The following is a 12,688-nucleotide window of genomic DNA, read 5'->3' as shown; positions in this document are numbered from 1 at the left end:
GTACTGGGAGGGGAGGCATGGGCTCACTGGGGGAGCGGGAGGGCTGTTTGTAATGATGCCCTAGTCACTTTGCAATCTCCAAATCCCCCGGCCCCCCATCCTGACCCTCTGCCAGGCTCCACCTCCATCAGGGCTGGGGACAGTTCTGGACATGCTTAAGCAAAAACCTCTCAGATAACTCCTGGGAAAGTCCCTCACTGACCTTTGCTATCACATCCTACAACCAAGCCAGGCCGGTCCGGTGACCTTCCCCTCCCCTGCCATGTTTTCCCCTAGAACCTGGATGTGAAATGGTTTCCCCAGAAATGGTGAGAGGGAGGTCGGGAGGGGGATGTCCTGGGCCCCCTAAAATCTTTATTCCTCCACTGCAGCAAATCACAAGCAGTCCTCACTTCATTGTGAACGGATTCAGTCCAACAGACATCTGCCAAGGCGTCCTCGGTGAGTGGGGAGCTGGAAAACTGGTGTGGGGCGCCCGGGTGGCTCAGTCAGTTAAGCATGGGCCTTGGCTCAGGTCACCGTCAGGATTCCCTCAGTGGGGAGCCTACTTCTCTTTCTGTCTGCCACTCCCCCTGCTTGTGAGCTCGCATGCACCCGCTGGCGCTCTCTCTCTCTCTCTCTCTCTCTCTCTCTCTCTCTCGAATAAATAAATAAATTTAAATATATATATTTTTTAATTTTTATTTATTTATGATAGTCACAGAGAGATAGAGAGAGGCAGAGACACAGGCAGAGGGAGAAGCAGGCTCCATGCACCGGGAGCCCGACGTGGGATTCGATCCCGGGTCTCCAGGATCGCGCCCTGGGCCAAAGGCAGGCGCCAAACCGCTGCGCCACCCAGGGATCCCTAAATAAATAAATTTAAAAAGAAAAGAAAAGAAAGCTTGTGTGGAGGGAGAGGATGAATTGAGGAAGAAGGCTGAGGTGGGGGGAGTGCCAGGATATCTTTTAAGGCTGGGGAGCTAGGTCGGATAATCTCTTCTCTTCCCCTGCACCTCCCCTTCTGAGGAGAAGGTAGTGAGACTGTCAGGTCTGTTCACCCCATGCCCTACCCCAATGTGATTCCAGCCCATCCTGTGCTATCTGGGTCTGGGTGTAAGCCAGGCAGCATAGTAGCTACCCGTTGCTACCCAATAGATTTTCCCCAAGACTCAGTGATTTAAAGCAATGACAAACATCTATCAATCTCCATTCCTGTGGGTCAGTAAATCGTAAGAAGCACATCTGGGTGGGTTTGGCTCAGAGTGTCTCATGACACTGGAGTCAAGATGTGAGGCAGAGCTGGGTTCATCTGAAGGTTGCACAGGAGCTGGAGGATCTGCTTCCAAGATGGCGCACTCACGGGCCAGGAGGCCTCCGTTCCCTGCCACATAGGCTTCCCCGTGGGACCACTTGAGTGTCCAAACAACATGGCAGCCGGTTTCCCCGGAAACCATAGTGCCTTTTACCACCTAGTATCAGGAGAACATACACAGTCACCTCCGCCACATTCCATTTGTTAGAAGCAAGCTCCAAATCTGGCCCAAACCCAAGGGGAGGGAATTAGGCTCCCCCTCCTGAGGGGAGGATTGTCAAAGAGCTTGTGGACATATTTTTAAGCCACTGCAGGTGCCAGAACTTCCTCAGTCTGATGTATCAGATAGAGAAGCACTAGACTCTCCCGCGGGCTCCTGTGACAGCCCCAAGGGATAGCTTCCTTCCTAAGGAGGGGTTCCTCCAAAGCCTTCATTGTATTTTCAGGAATAGGAGCAGGGTGGGCTTTCTCTGGGGATGATTCTATCATATTTATGGCAGAGAAAAGGGCAGGTTGTGGGCAGGGCAGAAGCCCAGGTGACCTCAGTCCCCATGTCTGCGACTGTGGCTCATGGAGCTGCAGGAGAACTGGCTTCTTCCTATTTAGGTGTCCTTTTCGCAATGGAGGATTGGAGTGTCCTTAACCTTCCTTCTCCACCCTCTGCCACTCCCGAAGGGCACCCCGGGTGCCAGGAGGTAGCCACAGGAGCTTTCCTAGCGACCTCAGCCACAGCCCAGACGCGGGATCTCACTCCGGGTACCACCCTGCCCACAGCCCCCCCAGTGAGATCCGAGATACCCAGGAGAGAGATCGCAATGGATGACCTTAGCCTAGGGATACTGCCCCTATGCCCCCATCAATGCCTAGCCCCAGGGACCCAGCTGGGGTACAGACTAAGCCCCTTGGGGCTTCAGTATTATGTGGGTGACATCAGGGAGAGATGTTTTGATTGCTACACCAATGTAATCATGGAGTAGAAGTAGAAGGCAGGGGGAGTGGGAGAAGGTAACTGGATTTGTTCAGGGGATGGGTGAAAACTAGCTGTCTCCCCAAAGAAGCAGATCTCAGGGTAAGGAGCAAGACAAAGGCCAAATACCTCCTCCCCAAATCCAAAAACCAAAGCATCGGGCTCTAACTTGTGACTCTCTTACCTAATAGAAAAGGTAAAGAGGATCATCCCCTAGAGGCTGTTTCTTCAGCCCTGTCTCTCCCTACTAGATTCCTTCCAGAATATTTCTTAGCGGGAGGGCCAAGGGAGGTGCGTCTCTGTGGGGGAGGGGCCACAGAGCCAGTCCTGCTCCTTTAAGGCTTGGATTCTGGGACCCATACTCACCTAGAGGAGGGAGGGAGAGGCAACCCCCTTCCTGTCTTTCCAGGGGACTGCTGGCTGCTGGCTGCCATTGGCTCCCTTACCACATGCCCCAAACTGCTGCACCGTGTGGTACCCAGGGGGCAGAGCTTCAGGAAAAACTATGCTGGCATTTTCCATTTTCAGGTGAAGGATGATTTGCAAGCCCAAGTTATTTGGTGGTGGTGTGTGTGTGTGTGTGTGTGTGTGTGTGAGAGAGAGAGAGAGAGAGAGAGAGACAGAGACAGAGTGACGGAGACAAAGAGGGGAGGGAGGAAGAGGAAGAATTATTTATGCTTTAAAGTTACCTTTTAAAAAAATAAAAATAAAGTTCCCTTTTTTCTTTTCTTTTTGAAAAATGACATTTATTAGGGTGGGTTTTTGTGTAATTATCAGAGATATATCTGCTCACTAAAGAAATCATTTGGCTAATTTTTTAATGCCCAAAAAGAAAATCATTGTTATCAGTTTGCAGCTCTCCTTCTCCAGCTTCTCTCTTTCTCCCCCTCCTTCTCTTGGTGGAAACGTGTGTGTGTGTGTGTGTGTGTGTGTGTGTGTGTGTGTGTGTGTGAGAGAGAGAGAGAGAGAGAGAGAGAGAGAGAGAGAGAAAGAGAGAGAGAGAGAGAGACAGTGACATTGGGAGTCACGGTCACATAATTTTTGTAATCTACTCTTTAAATTTAGCAACATGTGGACAAATTCCCCACATCAAAACATTTCTGAGAATCGAAAGAGTTTGTAAAACCTCAGAAATCCTGAAAGTTCAGCCAAGGTCAAAATGTGGGTGGTGTCTTTCTGGGGGCCCTGGCAGAAACTGGAGATGAAGCAGGGGGAGCGGTTCAGGCTTTTCATTGCCTTTCCCTCGCTATTGAGCCATTCTGGGGAGTGGGCTCTCTGACACTGGCACGTCACTGATCCTGGCCACCAGGAGGTGCTCATGGAACATAGTTCTTATACAAGGAGTGTGTGGGGCTGTGGGGGTGAAGGGGGGTGAGGGGGCAGGGGGTGGGGAGCGTGTACATGTATTCATGCATGTCCTTGGAGGAAGGCGTGGGGCAGACAGTTGCCCTAAGCCCCACTGAGGTCCACCTTGCTGCCCACAGTTTTGGCAGTTTGGGCAGTGGGTGGACGTGGTGGTGGATGACCGGTTGCCCACAAAGAACGGCAAGCTGGTGTTCGTGCATTCAGCTGAGCGCACTGAGTTCTGGAGTGCCCTGCTAGAGAAGGCATATGCCAAGTGAGTGCCCCGAGCCTGGGCTTGCCTCCAAGCCTGTCCTGACAGCTGGCAGCTATGGGGGCAGCTGGAATCAGGGGAAAAAGCAGAGGGAGGTCAGGGCATCCCTTTCTTCCCTTGCCACACCCTCCCATGTCCTAGCTGACACCTCTATCCCAGAGCACAAAAGTGCCCTCTCTGTGTCTGCAGGCTGAATGGGTCCTATGAAGCACTATCGGGGGGCAGTACAGTGGAGGGCTTTGAGGACTTCACCGGAGGTGTAACCTATACCATCCAACTCCAGAAGCCCCCTCGGAACCTGTTGAGGATGCTTAGGAAGGCCATAGAGCGATCCTCCCTCATGGGCTGCTCCATCGAAGTAAGTTATATTTGTTCCTGTCCCATGGCCTTTGTACCTGCTGTTGCTTTCTCCTAGAAGGTTCTTTGCCCAGATCCCTGCATGACTAGCTCCTTCTCATTCAATCTCAATTCAAATGCCCCTTCCTCAGGCTTCTCTTCACTGCCTCCTAATCTAAACCAGCTGCTCTTAACATCATTTGCTCTCTACTTTGTTTTTATTTTCCCCTCAACATTTACCATGATCTGAAATGGTCTTATTTATCAACCTCGTTATTCACAGCCCGTTTCCCCCTGTTTCACAGTTTGAGGGTGGTGACTTGGCTCATCCACTGCTGGAAACCCCGGGACTTAGGGTGCTGCTTAGCATGCAATAGACTCCCAGCAAATATTTATTTGAATGAATAAATAAACCCAGAGTGCAACTGTATGACCGTGCAATTCGTTCTTGGGCTTCTATCCCAGAGAAATGAAGACTTATGTCCACACAAAAGCCCGCACACAAGTGTTCACAGCGGCCTTATTCATCGTAGCCAGAAACTGAGAGCAATCTAGGTGTCCTTCAATGAGTGAATCCTTATACTGTGGTGCACATATGCCATGGAACATGACTCAGCAATAAAAGGAAGTGAACTATTGATACATTCAACTACTTGGATGAGTCCCAAGGGAATTATGCTAAATGAAAAAAGCCAAGAGAGCTCCATTACTGTATGATTCCATTTCTGTGACAATCTTGAAATGACAATTTTTAAGATTTTATTTTATTTTGTTGTTATTTTTTTAGAGACACAGAGAGTGTGCAAGTAGGGGGTGGAGTCAGAGTGGAGGGAGAAGCAGGCTCCCTATAGGGAGCCCAATGCAAGACTCGATCCCAGGACCCCAGGATCATGACCTAGGACCCCGGGATTATGACCCGGGCTGAAGGCAGATGCTCAACCACTGAGCCACCCTGATGCCCCTTGAAGTTTTACTTTTAAGTAATCTCTGCACCCAACATGGGTTAGATCTCACAACTTCAGGATCAAGACTTGCACACTCTACCAACTGAACCAGCCAGGTGCCCCAAAATGACAAAATTTTTTAAAAGTAGGGAGCAGAGGCACCTGTTGGCCCAGCTGGTTGAATATCTGACTCTTGATTTCAGCTCAGGTGGATCCCACCTACCTCAGGCTGCACGCTTGGCAAGGGGAAGAGATTTGCCTGAAGCTTCTCTCCCTCTGTCCCCCTACCCCTGTTCACACGCACGTGAGCACTCGCTCACACACACTCTCTCTCTTTCTTTTTTTAAAAAGATTGTATTTATTTATTCATAAGAGACACAGAGAGAGGGCAGCTCCTGTGGCTCAGCGGTTTAGTGCCACCTTCAGCCTAGGGCCTGGTCCTGGAGACCCGGGATCGAGTCCCCCATCGGGCTCCCTGCATGGAGCCTGCTTCTCCCTCTGTCTCTCTCTCTCTCTGTGTCTCTTTTTTTAAAAGATTTTATTTATTTATTCATGAGAGACACACAGAGAGAAAGGCAGAGACACAGGCAGAGGGAGAAGCAGGCTCCATGCAAGGAGCCTGATGGGGGACTCGATCCCCCGTCTCCAGGGTCAGGCCCTGGACTGAAGGTGGCCCTAAACTGCTGAGCCAGCTGGGTGCCGCTCCCAGGATTATTTCTTACAACTGCATGGTAATCTGCAATTATTTGCGAATACCAGTAAAAACACTGAACCCAGGCCTACTCACATCTGAATTTGTTTCCTCCCTCTCTGTTCTGTAGATCGTCAGCGAGAGTGAGTTGGAGACCATGACTCAAAAGATGCTGGTAAGAGGGCATGCTTACTCCGTGACCGACCTCCAGGAGGTGAGTCTGCCAACCGTGCCCACACCTGAGCCACAGGAGGAGGAAGAGAATCCCTCCTGCCCCCCTGACCTGTTGCCGCACCCCTCCCACCAGGTCTGGTACCAGGGCAGGACAGAAACACTGATTCGGGTCCGGAACCCCTGGGGCCGGATCGAGTGGAATGGAGCCTGGAGTGACAAGTGAGTGGCCCTGACCAGCACTCTCAGGTGAGGGGCAGAGCACCCAGCAGGCCTAGCTAGGCTGGCAGGTGGACCAGGGCCAGCCCCTCCCCCACTAGGTTCCCTATCTAACTCAGGCCCACTCCCCCAGAGGCAGCCAATCAGGGATGAGGGAATCCCATGGGTGGGGGGGGGGGGTTCCAAAATGCCTCCTGAACCAGCCCCTCCCTCCACTGCCTGTCTCTGCTCCAGCGCCTCCGAATGGGACAAGGTGGCCCTGGACACCCGGAGGCAGCTACTGAACAGGAAGGAGGATGGGGAGTTCTGGTCAGTAGAGGGTGGGCTTCCTTCTGCACCCATGCCCTGTCCCTTCATGTCCTCTGCCACCCTGCCACCTGTGCCTTCAATGGGGAGGCTGGGGGGGTGGGTAGCTTAGGGGCTTGGGGATGCTGCAGGCTCAAGCCTTCACCCCCTCCACACAGGATGTCCTACCAAGACTTCCTGGGCAACTTCACCCTCCTGGAGATCTGCAACCTGACGCCGGATGCACTCTCTGGAGACTACAAGAGCTACTGGCACACCACCTTCTATGAGGGCAGCTGGAGGCGGGGCAGCACAGCGGGGGGCTGCAGGAACCATCTTGGTGGGTCAGGGGATTGGGGGCCTACCGGGGGCTCAGGGACACAGCAGATCCTGCCCGGCCCTGTTGAGGAGACAGGCATGGGGCTGGGAAGCCCACCCAGCCCGGGAAGGGCAGAGCCATGCTGATCGGCTTCTTCCATAGACACATTCTGGAGCAACCCCCAGTTTAGGATCTCTCTCCCTGAGGAGGACGACTACGACGACGACCCAGAGGACGATGAAGTCATCTGCACCTGCCTGGTGGCCCTAATGCAGAAGAACTGGCGACGGGCACGGCCCCACGGAGCTCAGCTGCAGACAATTGGCTTTGTCATCTATAGGGTGGGAGCTCCAGCAGGAACCCCCCCACCCCCCCACCCCCGGCGGGTCTTGCTCCCTCTCCTGGCCTCACCCCTTCCAACACCCTTCCAAAAGCCTCACGAATAGTAACGCACCTTGCACCTTCCATGAAGAGAAAGGACATGAGCGCAAGGGAGGTGAGGTACTTGCCCAACTTCACACACCCGAGGCTGCGTCCTGATTCCCAGACCCTCTGAGACTTCCCACACCATCCCCAAGTCTCCCCCAGATACCCCACACAGAGCACTAACTCCAGCAGCCAGGGGAAATCCCAGGCAGCACTTCCAAAATTGTGTTTGCAAAATGCTACAAACGACCATTTGTTCAAATAGTCGTGGAGCACCGACTGCGTGCCAGGCCCCAGTCCCGTCTCCACTGGTTCGGTACCAGACAAAAAGAGACGCAAGTGCTACCCTCCTCCTAGGCTGTGAGCCCACCAGGCTAACAGACTCCAGACGTGCCTCAGATATTTCCAAGGTTAGATGTGGCCCTTCGGGAGAGACCACACGCCCTACACCCTCCCCCCCCCAGCTTTGCCAGCGCATCAGCATGTGAAAGGTTCTGGTTATCCCTACAGGAGAACAGCCTAGTTATCTTGGTTTAACATACCTTTTTACAGAAGTATTTGTGTTCAACGCTCAATTTCGGTAATCACCTATTGTCTTCCTGCAAGCTATGAGTGTTCCATGGAAAATAGTCACATTCTGGAAAATGCTTTCCTAGACTTTCGTCCCATTCACTTCTTTAGCATGTGAAGTTGGGCACATTACCTCACCTCCTGGGATTCAGTTTCTTGACCTTCACCTGCAGTGGTAAAAGTCTCCCTGCTGCCGCCACCGGCCAAACTTTGCACAAACTGCATTTGGCAACTCCCCCTACCGCTACCCCCCCCCCGCCCCCGCAGCTTTGGGATTATTTTTTAAAGATTTTATTTATTTATTCATGAGACACACAGAGAGAGGCAGAGACACAGGCAGAGGGAGAAGCAGGCTCCCTATGGGGAGTCCAACGCAGGACTCGATCCTGGGACCCCAGAATCAGGACCTGAGCTGAAGGCAGATGCTCCAACCACTGAGCCCCCCAGGCGTCTCCCAAACTTCAGGACTATTGATTTTAATACTAGAACTTTTAGCTATCAGAGCCCTTGCCCCACTCCACCCCCACCAGTGTCCTAGTGCCCTTAACATCCCCCAACACACACACTCTCTCTCTCTCTCTCTCTCTCTCTCTCTCTCTCTCTCTACTGGCAGAACAGGTTTGAGCCCCTTCACCATCCTGGGGCTCTGACCTCCCTGTCTTTTCTCTTCCTAGGTCCCAAAGGAGGTACAGAAGACGTGGGGCTTGATTCCGGGCACGCACCACCCCACCTCTGGCTGCATGTGGACGGGCAAAGGGTGGAATTCAGCTAGGGCTCTCAGGGCCACTGGGGGCCACTGGTTAGGATTCCAGTGCCCTGGGGCCCTGGGTGGGAGTTGGGGCAGATCATACTGGAGTTACCTGCCTGTGGGCCTTGCCCAGCCAGGCTTCCCCTTCGGGGTCCCTGTCTCTTTACCAGCCAGCCCTGTACCCACCTCCAAGGCGCATATAGTTTCAGAACGTCCAGGATATTCACTTCAAGAAGGACTTCTTCCTCAAGTATCAGGACCATGGCTTCTCAGAGATCTTCACTAACTCACGGGAAGTGAGCAGCCATCTCCAGCTGCCTCCGGGGGAATACGTCATCATTCCCTCCACCTTTGAGCCGCACAAGGATGCTGACTTCCTGCTTCGGGTCTTCACAGAGAAGCACAGCGAGTCCTGGTGAGGAGCCCTGCTTCGCTGCTCCAAGGCCACCTGCCCAAGAGCTGGAGCAGTCATCTGGTCCTCCCCAATTCTGCCCCTGTTTTAAGTTAGGGAAACCGAGGCTTCAGATACATGACACGATCTCCTCACAACCACCCCTCTAAAATCTATCTCCCTGATCCTGGATAACCCCCAAGACTTCCTTCATTTTTCTGCTCAGGGAACTGGATGAAGCCAACTATGCTGAGCTACTTCAAGAGGTGAGGGGACGCTGTGGGGTCGAGGAATCAGAGGAAGCATCTGGGGAGTGTGAAGGAACTTTCCAGACTGGGACCCTTTCCCACTGCTTTCCCTCCAGGAGCACTTCTCTGAGAATGACGTAGATCAGGACTTCATACATTTGTTTGAGATCGTGGCAGGAGGAGAGGTGAGAGGCTGAGGGCAGGGTGCCCAAAGGAGGTGGACAGGGTGAATGTGCGGGAGCAGGGGTTTATGTTCCCCCTTCCTAGGGCAAGGAGATAGGCATGTATGAGTTACAGAAGCTGCTCAACAAAGTGGTCACCAAACGTGAGTCTTCCAATCCCCCCCCAACTCTGCCTCGAAACCTTTCCCCTACTGCTTGTGCCTCACCTTGACCACTCCCTGTGTGCCCTACAAGGCTCTGCTCACTCCTTCTCTCTTCCTGTCCCTTCCTTCCCTCACAGTCAGAAACTTCAGAACCCAGGGCTTCGGCCTAGACGTGTGCCGCTGTATGGTCAACCTCATGGATGTATCTTCTTGTCCAGCGCTCTCCCCGCACCCCCATTCCCAAGCCTGCCCCCCAGGTGGTCACCTCTCTCTGGCCAGCCATGCCCTCCTTCCTACTGGGAGGGGATTAGGCTCTGAGGTAGCAAAAGATCCCAGTTCTGGCTATCACCCTAGTGACTACACAGGAACCTCTGGTCTCATGGCCCCCACTTGGTGAGCCCCTCTGCTTCCCTGACCCCAAGAGGCCCTCTTCACTCTCTCCTCTGGCATCCTTGACCACCCCCCAGAAAGATGGCTCTGGCAAGCTGGGGCTTCCTGAGTTCCAGATCCTGTGGAAAAAAATCAAGAAATGGACGGTAAAAAACATTGAAAGGGCAGTTTATGGCAGGGAAAAGAGAGATCCTCAAGAATGATGGGGATTAGTAAGGGTGATGCTAGAGCCCCAGACTAGACACGCACCACACACACAGGACAGGGCAGGATCTGTTGAAGTGGTGGCACATTGGTTAGTCAAAAGAGTTAGAAACCAGTATAGTCCAGGCATCAGCCAGTGTAAAGGGTTCACGCAGGAGGCCCCAGCTGGGAGTGGGTCTTTGAGACCACTGACTCAGTTTCCAACCCTCTCCCTTGCCAGAGGCCCCCTCCAGTCATTAGATACAGGAATACTAGGCAACCTGGGTTCATGGGTGGGCCTTGTAGGTTAACTATAGTAGAGCACTGCATTATTTCAACGACCACACTACGCACACAGCCCTACCACACTTGTCGCCCTTCAGGACATCTTCCGAGAGTGTGACGAGGACCACTCAGGCAGCTTGAACTCCTATGAGATGCGCTTGGCCATTGAGAAAGCAGGTTAGCAGGGGGGTCAAGAGAGGGTTTGAGGGCGGGGGGAAGCAGCGGTCAGAGGGCCAGATTCCCCCTCCGCTCTCTCTCTCCCAGGCATCAAGCTGAGTAACAAGGTGACACAGGTGCTGGTGGCCAGGTATTCGAATGAGGACATGATCGTGGATTTTGACAGCTTCATCAGCTGTTTCCTGAGGCTGAAGGCCATGTTCAGTGAGTCAGTCATCTGCCCACTCCCCACCCTGGGCTAGAGACCTGCACATGAGGAGCCCTGCTCCCTAACCACCCCCTCTTAAGAGCACAGATGATCTGGGTTCAAATCCCAGCTCCACTTGTTGGCTCTGGGCCTTGAGCAAGTCATTTTTTTTTTTAAGATTTTATTTATTTATTTGTGAGAGACACAAAGAGAGGCAGAGACATAGGTAGAGGGAGAAGCAGGCTCCCTGTGGGGAGCCCAATGTGGGACTCGATCTCAGGACCTCAGGGTCATGCCCTGAGCCAAAGAGAGACGCTGAACCACTGAGCCACCCAGGCGTCCGTGGGCAAGTCATTTATCTCTCTGTGCCTCTGACCTCTCTTCTCATCTTATAAAATGTGGGCAATAACAGTAGCACCATCATAGGACAGAGGTACAGAACACAGGAGTTCACAGCACTCAGTATAGGTCTCATAGCAAGGCCATGAGTTATCATGAATTCCGTCCTGGGCTGAGGGCTAGCTGGGAAGCAGCAAGGGATAGCTTCTTACGCTTTTTCTGACCTCCTACCTCTTTGGGAGTGGGTCTTGCAGACCCCAGACTTAGCTCCCAAACCCCTCTCCTTGCCTTCTCTCCAAAACAGCATACTTTCTATCCATGGACCCCAAGAATACCGGCTATATTCACCTGAATCTGAACCAGGTACACGGAAAGGATCTTCTGGCATCCCCACTCACGGCTGCCCCTGCCCACTGCTCCCCCAGCCATCCTGCCCACCCCCCACTCCCTATCCTTGGATCTCTTCTTCTCCCCACAGTGGCTGCAGACAATCATGTGGGGATAGAGGGGCCACAGAGCCTGGCTCCCACCACCACCACCCTGGGGCTTCTGGCCCAAGAGCGGGAGACTCCTCACTGCTCTTGGCTGAGCAGTCTTTGCCGATAGAATGGGCTCCAGGTAGTGGCACCTGGGCCCCAGGTGACATGCTTACTCCAGCCTCAGGCCCTCCATTGCCCTCCCTCCCAGCCCAAAGTGTTTCTCTTTTTCCCCAGCCAGTTTCTGGCAGCTGCATTTCTCCATCTCTCTCTCTCTCTCTGAGTATATTTTACCCAAGATTAAGTATAGCTTCCCCAATGACTGTGGAGGCTCTCCACTTTTCTGCTCACACCTGCCTGCTAACCACCCCTCCCGGCCTGTCTTCTCTGCCTCATTTGGGGGCATTATTATAATAAACAGCCCATGCCACTGGCCAATGTGTCACCATGTTTCTATGCCAAGAAAATCTGGGCGGGGGTGGAAATCACCTCCCCGGTACCAAAGAGGGGTCCCAGTAGCTCTTGGGGCGTCACCCCCTTCCTTCCAGGGAAGAGTGTGTGACTGTCACAAAAACTAGAGGGCGCTGTTGACATTTATGTGCAGTCCCAGGGATGCTAAAGGCAAAACAGTCCCTCCCTGGGGACTGTGCGGAGTATGCGTCCAAGGAGCAGCATCAGAGGAGAGAGCACTGAGCAAAGTTAGGGGCTCACAGGGTCCCAGCCTGCTCTCTCATCGCCTCACCCACACTGGGATCTCCAAAGGTAGCAGTGCAGGTGTCTCAAGGACCAAGAATCCAACACCCACACCAGTTAGCAGATCCTAGAAATGAACTGACCTTCCTAGGTGTGAGGCCAAGAGGGCTGAGGACTATGGCCACAGGTGAGTTGCTTCCTGCCTGAAACATGTTCTGATTCAAATCATTTTTATTGTTAGAGACTTGCTGCCTGCCAAACTACTGCCCTCACAGAAAGGATCAAAGGACCCATGGTTTGCCAGTTACTGACCTTGGAGTCTCTGCCCCAATGCCCCATCCCAGCCCCCAGCCTCTTGCTGCAGTGAGAAGCGCAAACCACCTGCAGTGGCCCCTGAACTGCACATCAC

The 12,688-nt window shown here is 53.1% G+C and overlaps 1 protein-coding gene across 4 annotated transcripts; it reads left to right on the top strand.

The window, feature by feature from the left end:
- The first annotated feature begins 216 nt into the window (after window positions 1-216).
- Window positions 217-12,019, top strand: CAPN11 (calpain 11). 4 transcript variants are annotated; one of them, XM_041722209.1, is made up of 21 exons: window positions 217-441; window positions 1,901-2,050; window positions 2,671-2,789; window positions 3,746-3,879; window positions 4,066-4,234; window positions 5,978-6,061; window positions 6,155-6,240; window positions 6,472-6,546; window positions 6,702-6,862; window positions 7,004-7,182; window positions 8,512-8,523; window positions 8,789-9,000; window positions 9,203-9,242; window positions 9,341-9,409; window positions 9,492-9,549; window positions 9,687-9,751; window positions 10,017-10,085; window positions 10,506-10,584; window positions 10,672-10,788; window positions 11,415-11,473; window positions 11,589-12,019. In XM_041722209.1, the coding sequence occupies exons 1-21, from the start codon at window positions 291-293 to the stop codon at window positions 11,613-11,615; spliced, it is 2,115 nt and encodes a 704-aa protein (XP_041578143.1). In that variant the 5' UTR covers window positions 217-290; the 3' UTR covers window positions 11,616-12,019. The 4 variants fall into 4 exon arrangements, with proteins under 4 accessions (XP_041578143.1, XP_041578170.1, XP_041578160.1 ...); XM_041722236.1 differs by lacking the exon at window positions 3,746-3,879; XM_041722218.1 differs by lacking the exon at window positions 1,901-2,050 and having other exon boundaries at window positions 218-441.
- The last annotated feature ends 669 nt before the right edge of the window (window positions 12,020-12,688 follow it).

The sequence above is a fragment of the Vulpes lagopus genome, chromosome 1 (genome assembly GCF_018345385.1).
Source record: "Vulpes lagopus strain Blue_001 chromosome 1, ASM1834538v1, whole genome shotgun sequence".
NCBI lineage: Eukaryota > Metazoa > Chordata > Mammalia > Carnivora > Canidae > Vulpes > Vulpes lagopus.
This window is presented reverse-complemented; position numbering and strand designations above follow the sequence as displayed.